General features: G+C 43.4%; 1 protein-coding gene across 1 annotated transcript; it reads left to right on the top strand.

Annotated features, from left to right (window-relative positions):
- Positions 1-483: 483 nt before the first annotated feature.
- On the top strand, positions 484-3,509 carry LOC101777711 (acidic leucine-rich nuclear phosphoprotein 32-related protein). The gene is made up of 2 exons (XM_004965836.2): positions 484-1,167; positions 2,933-3,509. The coding sequence occupies exons 1-2, from the start codon at positions 799-801 to the stop codon at positions 3,191-3,193; spliced, it is 630 nt and encodes a 209-aa protein (XP_004965893.1). The 5' UTR covers positions 484-798; the 3' UTR covers positions 3,194-3,509.
- Positions 3,510-15,492: the final 11,983 nt, after the last annotated feature.

Below are 15,492 nucleotides of genomic sequence, written 5' to 3'. Positions count from 1 at the left end.
ATTTCCAAAAACTAAAATTGTATTAAAAAGAATATTGTTTGTGATAGGGAGGAGACAGAGTACAGTACAAGTATAACTGTACGTTGGCAGGCCCACATACGGAATACATCAGGACCGCAAATATGCTGCTGTCTTTTTTTACCCAGGATAGAAAAAAAGAATCTTTCTCACGCTGACATCAGCCCTAGCCGTTCTCCCGAGTCCCGACCCGTCTCGACTCCGCACCCTTCACGAACAAAGCCCCCGCAGCCGTCCGATCGTCCGCCACGTCACCGATCCGCGTGCCTGTTCTTGTCTCGATCGGGGAGTTCGGGCTTTGCTCTCAGTTACCCGAACAGCCCGATTAATCCGAGCTTCTCTAGAAAGCCCATGTGCAGAGCAGCCCACCAGAGAGCTTTCCATTCTCAGCCCAGCCCTGTATGGTGCATGCTGCCGCACCCGCCCAAACCCTAGCCCCCTAAAGAAAAAAAAAAACCCCCGCACAAACCCTATTCCAGTTCTGACTCGCCCCATCAGCCGCACTACTACAGTTCACGAATCCCCTTTGTCAAAAACAAATTCCCCGTCTCCCCGACCCTCGACCGGCGACTGCACACCGCCCGCCGGCCGGCCTAGACGTCCTCCGCTCCATCCTCCTCGTAGATCCCGTCGGTGGCCGGCGTCCACCCCGTCCCCATCCACTTCAGGCGCGCATCTGCATCCCGTTCGCCTCGCTCGCATCCTCTTCGTCCGCATCCTTCCTCCATCGCGCCGGCGTCCTCCCTGTCTGCATCTGCCATCACAGGCTGCTCAGCCGGGATGAAGCCGGAGGTGGAGGTGGAGGCGGACGAGCGGGCGGCCGAGATTGCCCGCAAGAAGGCGGCGGCGGCGGCGGCGGCCAAGAAGGCTGCGGAGGTGGTTGATGTGGAGGAGGAGAAGGAGGGGGTTGAGGAGGAAGACGGGGAGGAGGCAGTCGATGGGGAGGAAGACGGTGACGAGGATGACGACGGAGAGGGCGAGGAGGAGGATGACGAAGAGGAGGTAGAGGGAGAGGAGGAGGCGGCGGGGGTCGTGGAGATCTCCGACGAGGATGACGACGACGAAGACGGCGGGGAGGCGGAGGGTGGCGACGACGACGATGACGACGACGACGACGACGACGAGGTCGATGGTGAAGACGAGCAGGAGGTATAATTCCCTTCTTGATTTCGTCAAAGTTTCATCTTTACTGTCTTCAATTATTGTTTATATGTTAAGTCTCGTTTCATGGTGATAGATCTGTGCGCTGTTGCTTCGGTATGCATCTTTTTTTGTTGTTAATTCGTTGCTGCTATTGATTCCGCCAAAAAAAATACCTCAGATCCATCTTGCTCTGTTCATGAAAGAACAGATTTTTAGCGTTTTCTTCCCAGATAAGATGCGTCTGTCTAGTTCTTTAAATTTTGAGTGTGTTTTTGCCCGCTTTCTTGTCTGAAGGTCAAGCTCAATAATCTGGCTCTGTTTCCTGTGATTTCTACATACCTTATTATTATTGCAAAATTTAGCAAGTGTTCGGATCTGTTAGCGAAACACACAAATGGATCTGTTCTAAAAAAGATTTGTTTTTTTCCCAAATGTTTTATGTATTTTTTTCGGCTTCTGTGTTGTCCGTTTAGATCTGGGGATTGTACCCTGCCGCGCTCTTTTTGCCTGTCCTTTCACTGGTCTGATGCCATGAAAAGATGCGGGGTTTTTACTTGGCTTATCCACTTGTCTTGCCTTGTTGTCTGGTCTGTGGTGTGTAGCCCATCAGAGGCCCATCCGGTTTCCCCAGAAGGTCCAAGGGCTCAACAGTATCCACTTGATTTTTTTTTTTGCCTGATTTGTTTCATGAGCATGTAGCTGAGGCTAATCTTTCAAAATCTTGTTTGAGGATCTGGCTGAAGCAGTTTGTTCAGGGTTTCAAGCTTGGAATTTTGACTATGAACATCTGGGGACGTTTAACCAAGTAGCTTTTATAGATCTGTGGAGACGTTTAACCAAGTAGCCTTCATAGATCTGTGGTATGCTTAACTGTGAAACTGGAAATTATTTGCTAGGATTATCTTTGGGCTCAATCTTGTGCTTTTGGAGATGACGAATTTTATCAGAGGCTGTTTCTGAGGTGAGCCAAGAGCTCTCCAGTGCTGCAAAAGAACTGATTTGCTGTTCTGATCAAAAGCACTTTTTGCCTAATGCTAGCATAACTATGAGTCCATTACATCTATGCGATTGGAAATTATCATTAATATTTTCTTGTGGCTTGTGCTGTGCTTTTGGATATGATGTTATCTATCAGAGGCTGTTTCTGAGGATGAGCCATAGCTTCTCCCAGTGCTGCAAAAAAACTGATTTGCCGTTCTGATCAAAAGCACTTGCTCTGTTTTCCCCTTTTTAAAAATAAAACTTTGTTTCAAGTGGCCTAATTCCTGGTCAAATGGGAAAAAAAAAGTTGTTGCTATCCAGTGGTTTAGAATATGTGCTTAAAGAGCGTGAGAGCATCTTATCCTCCATGCTCTTGTGGGGAAATGATGAGAACATATTCCAGAGGTTGTTTCTGAGGGTGATAAATGTTATCTACCTCTTGATTATACCTTGCACGTCAGTCTGATCCCAACTTTGTAGATCTGAGCCTAATATGCATATTCACACATCTTTGTTGAATCTAGACATGTTTCTTAATTTTTCTGCTTGTTTTTTTCTTGAGAAATTTGATGTGGGTTTTACTTTTATTGTGATGTATTTGGAAGTGATGAACAATTCATTTCAGATATCCTTTTATGGATTTATGTATATGATGAAAAATTGCACTTCAGTCTGATCCCATTAACTTATTTGACAAGGATTTTGATTGGACTATATCTTTTGAAAAGAAAAAAGATGAAGCTGCTTGCTTTGATGTCCTTGTGAGATCACGCTGGTTGAAATTTTGCAGGAGGAACTGGGAACTGAGTATCTGGTCCAGCCCCTTGGTCGAGCTGAAGACGAAGAGCACTCTAGTGACTTCGAGCCAGAAGAAAACGGTGAAGCTGCTGATGATGAGGAGATTGAGGAAGAAGATGATGCTGATGACGGCAAGGATTCTGTGAAGGCACAGTCCTCTGTGAAGAGGAAGAGGTCAGGTGACGACGAAGATGATGGAGATGATGATGGTGACGACGACGACGATGATGGGAGGCCACCATCGAAGCGATAGTCAGCCTGGCCCGTGCTGTGGAGTTGTGACCTTGCGCAGGGTGATGAGAAAGAAGGAAAATAACAATCCCTGGCTGGTCGTTTGGTAAATGGTTGTAGCATTAGGTCTTATACTTTGAGAGTCCAGTGTTCATCGTGGTAGTTAGTGTATACCGCTGATGTTGGTTAACGGCCTCCAGAACTTCGTGTATGAGGGCAAAACATGAGGCTTGGTTTATGCTTGTGTAGCTTCTAATTCAAGTCTGGATGCTTTGTTCTGAATCTTGTCATGATAAAAATTTCTCTCTTACTGGAAATCTCTTGTTGCTTTCGGCTCATGGATGCATCTCGTGGCTTATCGTAGAGAGGCTCTGGCGTGTCTAAACGTGGAGGCAGAAGATCTGATGATTTCAGATGGTGCTGATGCTGATGCATTTATGCTAAATATTAACTTGAAATCTGGATTCTGCCCTGCAATTTGATTTTGCAGTTGCAAATGCTCACATCAATCTGACCTGAAAATTGTCTCAACTGGCGTGCTTGTGCTGGATCGAACGAACGAAAATGACGTTTCTCAAAATCTCACTTGTGCATCCAATTTACACGCTTGTGCGTTGATTGGCTCGGCTGCTGCTGCACCTGCATATTTTAGTCTTTTTTAGAGCAGCGTTCGCTATGCAAGTATGCAACCGGAAAATGATGATCAAAATTTGCTCTCTCCTCTGCTTGGAGAGAGAATTTATCTTCACCTTATTTCACAGCCAGTATCATGGGCCAATGTCACTATGTCAGTTCACAGAAGAGCACTTCTCTGAAAAGTGATACTTGTAGTGTCGCGGAGATAGCTGCAAAAAAAGATCAACAATATTTGCCCCCACAGTAACGTACTTGCATCATGCTGGTGTCAAACTACCTCAAGGCTCAAGGTTGGCTTATGCAAATGTGCAATGGTATTTTCTCCATCTTTAGTTTACAGAGCCGCATCGGATTCCACTCACTAAGGGCTTTTGGGTTGCCTGATGGCCACATTTGGACACATTAATGTATAAGCATTAGTGAGTAGAGTCCACGTGTCCAATGCATTTGGGTTGCTTCTCAAAGAAAAAAAAACCTTGTCCATCCAAAATATTGGGAGAAACACTAGAACATTAACTTCTGTTGATGGCCTTCTTTTTATTAGAATTTATTTTCTTGTTTGTCTATGATCTTTTCTAAAGAACGAATCGAAGTTAATCTGTATGTGTCTAGAAGTCATTGTTTCTTCTTCTTCTTAATGAAATGCTCTGTTAATTCTTGACAAAAACTCATTGTTTTTCCTCATGTATGTATTTCTCTTCAATTTAATATTCGCATACCTTGCACTGTCGTTTAACTGAACTTCAATCTTCAGGCCCTGGTTGCTCATCTGTGGGCTACAGAAATTGTTTATTCATCGTTATTTGTTCTGCTTCGTGACTTGGCAGTGCACAATGAGTGACATTGAGCTACTTTAACAACAAGCACGCAGTTCTTTGTTACTTCTTTCTTGTACTTCAATCCTTGCTTTTTCAGTTCTGCAATTATTTTTCTAATTTAATCTTTGCTTGCTTTGCACTGACAGTGAACTGAATTTTCATCTTCAGGCCCTGGTTGCTCATCTGTGGGCTATGGAGCAGCTTCTGAGATGGGCTCTCTATTGGTCAATGGCAACGGGACCGGAAACGAATTTGCATGGACCAGAGGTCAGCTGCTCTCTTTCCTGCTCTGCACTTCTGCTACGTACTTATACGATTTGTTACAGCCATAGACCACACCAGTAAGGCAGTAATGCTGCTAGTAATACGGTTAAACCTCCTACACTACATAAATGTCTTTCTGAGCACAGAAACTTCATCTGTTTAGCTTCCTTATTTTGATGTATCAGAATGTAACTCAGTTTGTTACGCCTGAAGCCCCTCATTAAATCTGGCATTCTAGCATGTATGGAACTTGTCATCGTCACCCTTGTCTTTTCATTGGTGTTTCGTGCCAAATGTGTTTATGGTTCTTTCAGAAAATAAGTTGATGCTCAGTATAGTCTCAGAAATTGCCTGTAACTCATTTTTTATCTCCTTTGATTGATCCAAATTTCATCAGAGGCCAATTTGCTGTTCTTGGAGTCTCCTGTTGGAGTTGGCTTCTCATACACAAATACCACCTCTGACCTAGACTACCTAGACGACGGCTTTGTCGGTACTGACCGCTAACAAAAAATTTACAAACATCCAGCTGAGGACACCTACACCTTCTTAGTAAATTGGTTCAACAAGTTTCCTCAGTACAAGAGACATGACTTCTACATTGCAGGAGAGAGCTATGCAGGTAAGTGGGCTGACAGCTCCCTTCCTCCCAACAAAGAAATTGCAAGATTGAATAAGCCCACAACAAAAGGATACTGCCTTTTGCCTTTCTTTAACGATCACTAGAGTAAGCACCCAATGAGGAATAAATCCTATCTTGCCACTGTCCACTATTCTCTAGTCAAAAAAGGTTGCCCTAAAATGCATGCAGTTCCTGTTCTCTACAACATTAGGTCCATGCTGACACAAGGATCCCACTATCGCACTGTAGCTTTTTGTTAGGTCCTGAAGCAACTTGATGGGAATTGTTGTTCTGTTCAAAAAATGTCCATCAGTGGAATTGTAATTACTGTTTTTGTTTGTTGTTGCTAGTTAAAAAAAACCATAAAACAATCATATTGAGCATCAAAGAGTAGAAAAATGGCCAACCCAACAAATCTAGAGTGAAAAAGGTATCAATATTCAAGTATATGGTGGTTATCCTACTTGTCGCACACAAATACGTGAGGTACATGCGGCAAGGCTTAACAGCCAATTTGTGAACACATGTTACACAATCTTTATGGAGGATACTGACCAAGTCTGATGGAGCAGGTCATTATGTTCTTCAGCTTTCTGAGTTGGTGTATGAGCGCAACAGGCATCTTGAGATGGATAAACGCCTCAATTTGAAAGGATTTATTGTAAGTATCTAAAACCATCTCCTTTCCATATTTGTGTTTTAATTTAGGAGTGAAAAAAATTAATTGAAAATTAAAATCATTATGTCTCCATCAATGACTTTGTATTGGACTTGCAACTCGAGGAGCTACATGTCCAAATAAATTTTGGACTTCTCACATAAAGGCTCCTTTTACATGTCACGGGTGTTGAGAGTTGAAGAGAGTCTGAAAGAATGAATGATTCTTTCCATTGATTGAATGAATCATCTGATTGAATATTTATACAAGGGGAAACGACATACCCAAAGGGCATCATGTCCCTTGGGGGTTGGTCCCTTCATGAAAGGTCCTGTACAATTATTTCTAATACTAATTGATCAACAATTAAATTATTTTACAACACTCCTCCTTGATCAATTAGCTTCTTGTAAGCTTCATGTAATCCTTGTTCAATCATCTTTGATTATCATATGGAAAAACTTCTCCAAAGATCCTATGAAAAAATATAGAGGAGAAATCACCTTGTATGTCCATATACCACTAAAACTCCTTTAAAATCCAGTGGAAAAAATATAAGGAGAAAATGATATAGCATATTTAGATTATTGTCTCATTGCAAACTCATGAGAAACCTTAGAAAAGGAAAACTCATAAGTAAGTTTGAGATCAACAATATTATGATCTGAGGATCATATTTGAATCACCTTCCCCAAAACCCAATGGGAAAAATATGAGAATGAATTGTATATCTTTTATATCTCCTTAAAAACTCTTGTAGAGAAAATAGAAGATATGACATAATATGTCTTGAATACCACCTTTAAAAATCCCGGTGAGGAAAATAGGTGATATGACATATATTCTTGTATTGATATTGCCTCATTAAAACCTTTTATGAGAAACCTTTGTGAGGAAAAACTCATATAGGAAAAAAAATACAATATGATGATAGGTTAGGGAGTCTCCCCTGAGCCTTGCAAAATTTAAGTTGTCACTCACCACTTACCATGAACACCATTCTACGATGTAGTGGTGGATAAGTATATTAGTGAGTATATTTTGCAAGATGTTTATTCCATCACTTTGTAAAAATGAGGATAAGATATTTTGGGCAATATGTTAAAGATATTGGTCATATGTAACCTAGTTTCATCCAAGCAAGTTGTATTGTCATTTATAGATAATGTTAATGATGCAATGGAATCACTATTTATCATTATGTGAAGTCGAAGATGTTTAAGTGATGGTTTAGAATGATATATGGAAGTTACCGTTAGAGTTTATTTTGATGACTCACATGAAAACTTTATTATCAATATCAGTCTATGATCTTGCAATATGGGGATTACTAAGTCAGTATCTTGATATCCCACTTTGTCATGTCTCAAAATTAATTAAGATCTTTTAGTACCATTTAGATATCTGTAGATATCCGTTTTTGATCTCCCACCAATATGGTGTTGTTGGAGTTGCACTAATTTGCACTATAACAATGTATTTACAATGCAGTATCAGGTCTATTGCATTTTGTATAATACATGAGTGCTTTTGTTGGCACTAAGTTTACCATCCTAGGGTCTAAATGGATATTGATCCATCTTTAGAGATTAACCATAAGTATTGATGGTGCGGGAGGTGACTCGGCGTGCTTCCGCGACTCAGACGACCTCCTAGGCTTGGGGATCGGGTGCGGGAGGCAACTCGGTGAGCCTCCTGCTGCTCGCCCGACCTCTTTGGCTTGGGGCAGGAAGCGACTCGGTGCGCTTCCACAACTCGGCTGGCTTAAAGGTTCGCGGGCTGGGTGCCACAGACGACTTGGTGAGCCTCCTGCTGCTCGGCCGACCTCTTTGGCTTGGTTGCGGGACGCGACTCGGCGTGCTTCCGCGACTCACCTGACCTCCCAGGCTCAGGGATCGGGTGCGGGAGGCGACCCGGTGAGCCTCCTGCTGCTCAGCCGACCTCTTTGACTTGGGAAAGGAGGCGACTCGGTGCGCTTCCGCGACTCGGCTGGCTCCCAGGCTCAGGGACTGGGCACCACAGACGACTTGGCGAGCCTCCTGCTGCTTGGCCGACTTCTCTAGCTTGGGTGCGGGAGGCGACTCGGCGTGCTTTTGCAACTTAGCTGACCTCCCAGATCGGGTGCAGGAGGCGACTCGGCGAGCCTCTTGCCGCTCGGCCGACCTCTCTAGCTTGGGGCAGGAGGCGACTCGGTGCACTTCCGCAACTCGGCCAGCTCCCAGGCTCGAGGGCTGGGCGCCATGGATGACTCAGCGAGCCTTCTGCCGCAGAGCCGACCTCTCTGGATCGGGGTGGGAGGCGACTCGGTGCGCTTCCGTGACTCGGCCGGCTCCCAGGCTCGGGGGTTGGGCACCACAGACAACTCGGCGAGCCTCCTGCTGCTCGGCTGACCTCTCTGGCTTGGGGCATGAGGCGGCTCGGTGTACTTCCACGACTTGTCCGGCTCCCAGGCTCGGGGGTTGGATGCCATAGATGACTCGGCGTGCCTCCTGCCACCAGGCCGACCTCCTAGCCTCGGGGGTTGGATGCCATAGATGACTCGGCGTGCCTCCTGCCACCAGGCTGACCTCTTAGGCTCGGAGGTTGGGTACGGGAAGCGACTCGGCGTGCCTCCGTGGCTTCGCCAGTCCTCACGCTCGGGGGCTAGGCACCTACTTCAGGTTGGCGTGCCTCTGTGGCTCCGCTAGTCCTCGTGCTCGGGGGCTCGAAGGTTGGGCGTAGGATATCACTTGACATGCATCCATGGCGTTTCACAAGACAAAGACTACAAGATCAAGGATTTTTCTTTGAGCATTGTGCAACTTCTCTGCAACTAGATGACGAAAGCATCAGGCGAAGCTTATCCAACTCGGCATTCGTGTTGGGCTGCTGTTCAACTCCACACCACTCGGGGGCTTGACGGTTATAGCTACCCGGGTACCCTCATGGAGGGCCCAGCCAACCACTAATGGGCCGGCCTGACTTGATGAAGAAGGCAGGAGATAGAGTCCGGCTAGGGCTCCCCACGTGTTGTAATCCGACTAGATCTCATCTATAGTAACCGACTAGGGGTCCTGCCATGTAACCCTACACCTCGGAGTATATAAGAGGAGGTAGGGGTACCCCTAGGAGGGAACCAATCCAATCCCTCAACACAACAACCAACACCCGAGCGCAGGGTGCAATACAATCCCCAAAACAGGACATAGGGTATTACGCTACACTAGCGGCTCGGATCTGTATAAATCTTTGTATCTTGTGCCTTGCATTACCATCAAGTTCATAGCCTTGTGATCCTCTCTGCCTACAAATCAACCATTTGGGTACCCCCTAGGTGGACTACTGGTCACTAAATCCGACAATATGCTTGTCCAATATTATTTGAATATTGTTATACATATCAATTGAATATTGATAAACTGATATATATGCATAAGTTGTAAACTTAAGTATAGTTTGGTTTTACCCAAATTTTCATCTCAAATTTTATCATAAAATGATTGCTTGTTTGTTTGTGTGTTGAGATGATGGAAAATCCAATTTAGGATTTATTTGTGAACACACATATGCAATCATTGTGATTGGAGTAATCCTTGTACGAAAGATACTCTCTTAGTCAGTTGTACCACAATCAACTTGACTATTTTAAGTCATGGAGTGACTTGAGTAATACACAATATATGTTGTGATTTATATTTAGATTTAGAATGTGAAGTCTGTTGAGGACTTGTATCTCAAAATCTATTGATCTGTCAATGATTAAATATGGGAACATAATTTTCACATATACCACGAGGGTATGTTGCTCGGTCTCTGTGTGAAACCATTGCTATAATATCTCATTGTCTCACCACCTTGCTTTCATAAAGAATGCATTTGTGAGAAGAAGATATTACTATGGTAAATATTTCTCATAATTAAATGAGAGAAATTCTCCATAATTGCCACCTTTGCTTTAACCCAATTTGAGTGTGGATACATTCTGCCTAGGACTTTTGGTTTGGGTCCAGTTTAAGGTGTATAGCAATTTTGAGGAGCATATGTTGACAATTTGTAGTCTTTGTATGATTGATTCAATGGAACCAATATAGTATGTGAAATATTAACCCTTTAGAACTCTTATCTTATTTCCCACGATGATAGAGTTAGGGTGTTCTAGTGACCCAGTGCCTAAATTTATGTGCACATGTACTGGGCTTTTGAATGCTGAACATTCATAGGTTTTGGATTTGAATATCCATAAAGTGTCTAACAACATGCATGATGTTGATTTGCATTTACTATCTTGGAGGATGTCTCCCCCTATTTCTGCTGATGCTTGTAATAAGCTATATCCCTAGTGACCATACTTCTCCCCCTCTTACTTTAATTTGGGAGTTGAGTGATTTTATTAGATATCTTCACTCTTTCTGGTACATTAATTGTAGAGATTGGATAAGATGACACTTTTGATAAGCAAATGCATTTGGCAGGCTATTTGTAATGTGTTACAAATAAAATATGTTTTGAATTGTGGTTCAGATATTCTTTGGTATGTATATGGATGTGAGGATTAAATGTGTGTAACATTCATTTTGAATTCCTGGTATTTTATGTGTGGTATTAATCTCCCCCTAATACCTGAAATTATCCTCAAAGTGTGATCAACATACGGGCTGTGTATAAATCCCCAAAAGAGACCTAAGGTATTATATGAATGATGGAGAATAATACCTTGTTTGGGTCCCTAATGCCCATGATGTATGTTGAGGTGGTGATATTGGTATGTGCAAAACATATCTGACACGCAGATGGGAAATATTTGGCTGTGGCCAAGTTCTCATGTACTAACTGCAATGGAGGGAGCCGTATGATTGCAGTTTTATGAATTTATATTATGCGGTGTGTAAGTCCGTATATTACCAACTTGATGTTGATAAATAAAATTCTATTTTGATGGACATACAAATGAGTTATCTCCAAGAGATTCAATGAAACCATAATTGGTATGAACATAGGGACCTAATGATTTAGTTCCCAAAACCAAATAATTCCATATGAATGGATTTGATCCTGTATCTAGGAAAATTTGCTCTAAGTTGAAAAATTCGAGCAATTAAGTTGGTAAAAATTGTGGTGCCTTATGACAAGTAAGGGACACATTTGGGACTATTTGCAAATGCATTCATGAGCACTTTAGAGTGCCTAGATAGTTCATAAATGGCTGAATATGGCCAAGTTATCTTGAATGCGTTCAAGAAACTTAGTGGCTCATTATTTGGAATTTTAAGGTAAGAGGGCCTTAAAATTATTTCCCTTGTGTCACATGCGGTGCACAAAATATGAGGATTTTGGGAATGTATGCTATGACCAATAGAATTGATAATATTTTTTCTTATCATCCATGAGTTAGAATGACCAAGGCTATCATGCCAATTCTTGATATAACCAAGATTGAAAAATTATTTTATACGCAACATGTCATATGGGATTGATGTATGTACATATAACATACCCCAGATGATATGAAATGAAATGAATTTTATAAATATTTAATTTCCATGTCAATTGTACCAAGTAGAGTGCTGATATTTTATCATTACTCTTAGTAATAGGTTTCGATATGAAACCATACAAATGGATGGCATGAAATCATATGTTAGGTATTTGTAGAATACATGAGTGCATCTACGATTAATAATTGAATACCCGTGAGAAGAGTATATATCTCCTATAATTGTGATAGTGGTTATATGATCCACTAAATGAAATTCCGTTTCTTTCTAGTTTAATCCCGAATAAATATCATGTATGAGATACATGATATTAATGATGGACAATATACTACATATAGTCGTATACATAATAGTGAACTGTAAGATCCGCAAAAATCACCAACTTAAATCACTTGCTAAAAATTATTTCAAAACCTTTCAACTGTTGAGTTCCCGAAAATCTAAATCCCCCCGGCGATTTCGGTGTCCCGGCACCCAAAGCCGACAACCATCCCTTCCGCAAATTTCGCCGTGTGCCAGTCGACAAACCGCCGCGCGTGCTCCGACCGTCCTCCGCAATCACCGCCGACTCTGTTGGGATACGAGGTAGGCTACGCTAGCGCAAATCAAAATTTCTACCGCGTATAACCAGGAAGAACTGCCGTATAAGGATCACGGGATTACCACTCGACGCACTACTGGTGCGGAAGATGTAGATATGCGTCGGTGCAGTGAAGACGATCATGTAGTCGTACGTAGTCGAACAACGTAGTCGTACGTAGTCGATCACGTCCAGCGGCTCCTCAGCAGCTCGTCCACGTGCACAGCAAGATCGCCTCCGGTGCCGCGGCTCGTCGTCGGCTCGTCGTGGCTCGTCGGCGGCTCGTCGATGGCTCGTCCAAGTGCTGCAGGTGCAACACCTCCAAGGTATCCACACGTGCAGGGAGGAAGCGTCGCAAGCCGGATTGCTAGATCCGCGAGTTGCAACAGGCGAGGGCGTGGGAGGCGCGGCAAGAGTGTTCAGCCAAAAAGTGTGAAACCCTAGGGCGCCCCCACCCCTCTATTTATAGGGGTTCCTGATGGGCCTCTGGATCCGAGGCCCATTAGTACTCCTAAACCTAATCCAACTCGGATCAAATCCGAATTGGGCTTCCAGCCCCTTAAGTGTGCGACCCTTTGGGTTCGGATACGTATAGACATGGCCCGAGTACTCCTACTCGGCCCAATAGTCGGTAGCGGCCTCTAGCAAGACGTGCCAACTCCTATACGCATACGAAGATCATATCAGACGAACCATCACAACATGATATACATGCTATTCCCTTTGCCTCACGATATTTGGTCTAGCTTCAAGCCGACCGCTCTTTCTCGATCCTGTGATTCGGAATCCCTTTGTAGGTTAACTCTTAACCGTACGTAGCATGGCCATGCATTTTCTGATCCGATCACTCGAGGGGCCCAGAGATATCACTCTCAATCAGAGAGGGGCAAATCCCATCTTGATTGACCATGTCTCATAGCATGCTTCTTGACAAACCCGAAAGCTACCTTTATAACTACCCTGTTACGGCGTAGCGTTTGATAGCCCCTAAGTAGGTCGATCCACATCTAGAATACATGCGACAATCTCAGGTCTAAGGACAAAGCGTATATGTTGTTTAAAGAGAGAACTACTTCTCGTGTTGGGTCAGTCCTAACACATGTCTCCACATGTGTCCACATTATTAGTTTAACATCTCCATGTCCATGACTTGTGAAACATAGTCATCAACTAATACATGTGCTAGTCTAATATTCATGTGTGTCCTCACATGAACTCCGACTAGGGACAACTTTAGAATAACCATACAAGTAAAGAGTTTCACATACAATTCACATAATTGCAAATCAATTCAAGTAGCCTTTAATGGATATTCAATGAACACAATATACAAATCATGGATACAAATGGAATATCATCATCTCTATGATTGCCTCTAGGGCATACCTCCAACAGTCTCCCACTTGCACTAGAGTCAATCTAGAAGGTACCTAATACCCATAGCTCTTACATGCGCATCATGCTTAGCCTGCGGGAGTGGTTTTGTCAACGGATCAGAAATGTTCAGATCCGTGTGTATTTTGCATATCTTGATCTCACCCCGGTTAATGAAGTCTCGAATGAGATGAAATCGCCGCATTACGTGTTTGTTCTTCTGGTGGTTCCTTGGCTCCTTTGCTTGCGCAATTGCCCCATTGTTATCACAGTAGAGATTCAATGGGCTGGACGCATTCGGGAACACACCAAGCTCAATGAGGAAATTCCTAATCCAAACACCTTCCTTCGCGGCTTCCGAAGCCGCGATGTACTCGGCTTCCGTCGTAGAATCGGCCACCGTCTCCTGCTTGGAACTCTTCCAACTAACAGCACCACCATTCAGTGTGAACACAAATCCTGATTGTGACTTTGAATCATCTCTGTCGGTTTGGAAACTAGCATCGGTGTAACCTGTTACAACGAGCTCCTCCTGACCTCCATAGACGAGGAACATATCTTTAGTCCTTCTCAAGTACTTAAGAATGTTTTTCACCGCTGTCCAGTGACTCTCACCTGGATCAGATTGGTGTCTGCTTGTCATACTTAGCGCATATGAAACATCTGGGCGAGTACTTATCATTGCATATATGATAGATCCAATAGCCGAGGCATATGGTACTCTACTCATGCGATCCCGCTCATCAGCAGTCGAAGGACACTGAATCTTGCTGAGATGTATGCCATGTGACATAGGCAAGAACCCTTTCTTTGCCTCTTCCATGCTGAACCGCTTCAACACTTTGTCAATATAAGTATCTTGGCTCAAACCTATAAGCCGTCTCGATCTATCTCTATAGATCTTAATGCCCAGAATATATGCCGCTTCCCCTAAGTCCTTCATCGAAAAACTATTTTTCAGTGAAGTCTTTACGGACTCAAGCATAGGAATGTTATTTCCAATCAGTAATATGTCATCCACATATAAGATTAGAAATACTACAGAGCTCCCACTAACCTTCTTGTAAACACAAGACTCTTCTTCGTTCTTGGTGAAGTCAAACCCTTTGACCACTTCATCAAAACGAATGTTCCAACTCCTAGATGCTTGCTTCAATCCATAAATGGATCTCTGAAGCTTGCATACCTTTCCAGCATTCTTTGGATCGACAAAACCCTCGGGCTGTATCATATACACGTCCTCAGCTAGGTTTCCATTCAGGAAAGCTGTCTTGACATCCATCTGCCATATCTCATAATCGAAATATGCAGCTATAGCTAGAATAATCCGAATGGACTTAAGCATCACTACGGGCGAGAAGGTCTCGTCGTAGTCAACTCCTTGAACTTGTCGAAAACCTTTTGCGACAAGTCGTGCTTTATAGATGTGAACATTTCCATCCATGTCCTTTTTCTTCTTATAGATCCACTTGCACTCTATGGCTTTAACACCATCAGGCGGGTCAACCAAGTTCCAAACTTGATTGTCTCCCATGGACTCTATTTCGGATTGCATGGCACTCTGCCATTTTTCGGAGTCTGGGTCCATCATTGCTTCTGCATATGTCGCAGGCTCATCATTGTCCAACAATAATATTTCTCGCATTTCGCGGAGCCTTGCCGACCTTCGTGGTTGTGGCGGTGCTTCTCTTGCCATGGGTATCTCAACTTGTTCTGCTACGTTAGCATCACTCATTGATTCTTGCCCGATTGGCTCATCTTGAACTTCTTCAAGATGCACTGTCTTTCCACTCTTTTCTCCTTTGAGAAACTCTTTCTCTAGGAAAACCCCGTTCCGAGCGACAAACACTTTGCCTTCTGATCGGTTGTAGAAATAATATCCCAAAGTTTCCTTT

Source organism: Setaria italica, chromosome IV (genome assembly GCF_000263155.2).
Source record: "Setaria italica strain Yugu1 chromosome IV, Setaria_italica_v2.0, whole genome shotgun sequence".
NCBI classification, from domain to species: Eukaryota; Viridiplantae; Streptophyta; class Magnoliopsida; order Poales; family Poaceae; genus Setaria; species Setaria italica.
This window is presented reverse-complemented; position numbering and strand designations above follow the sequence as displayed.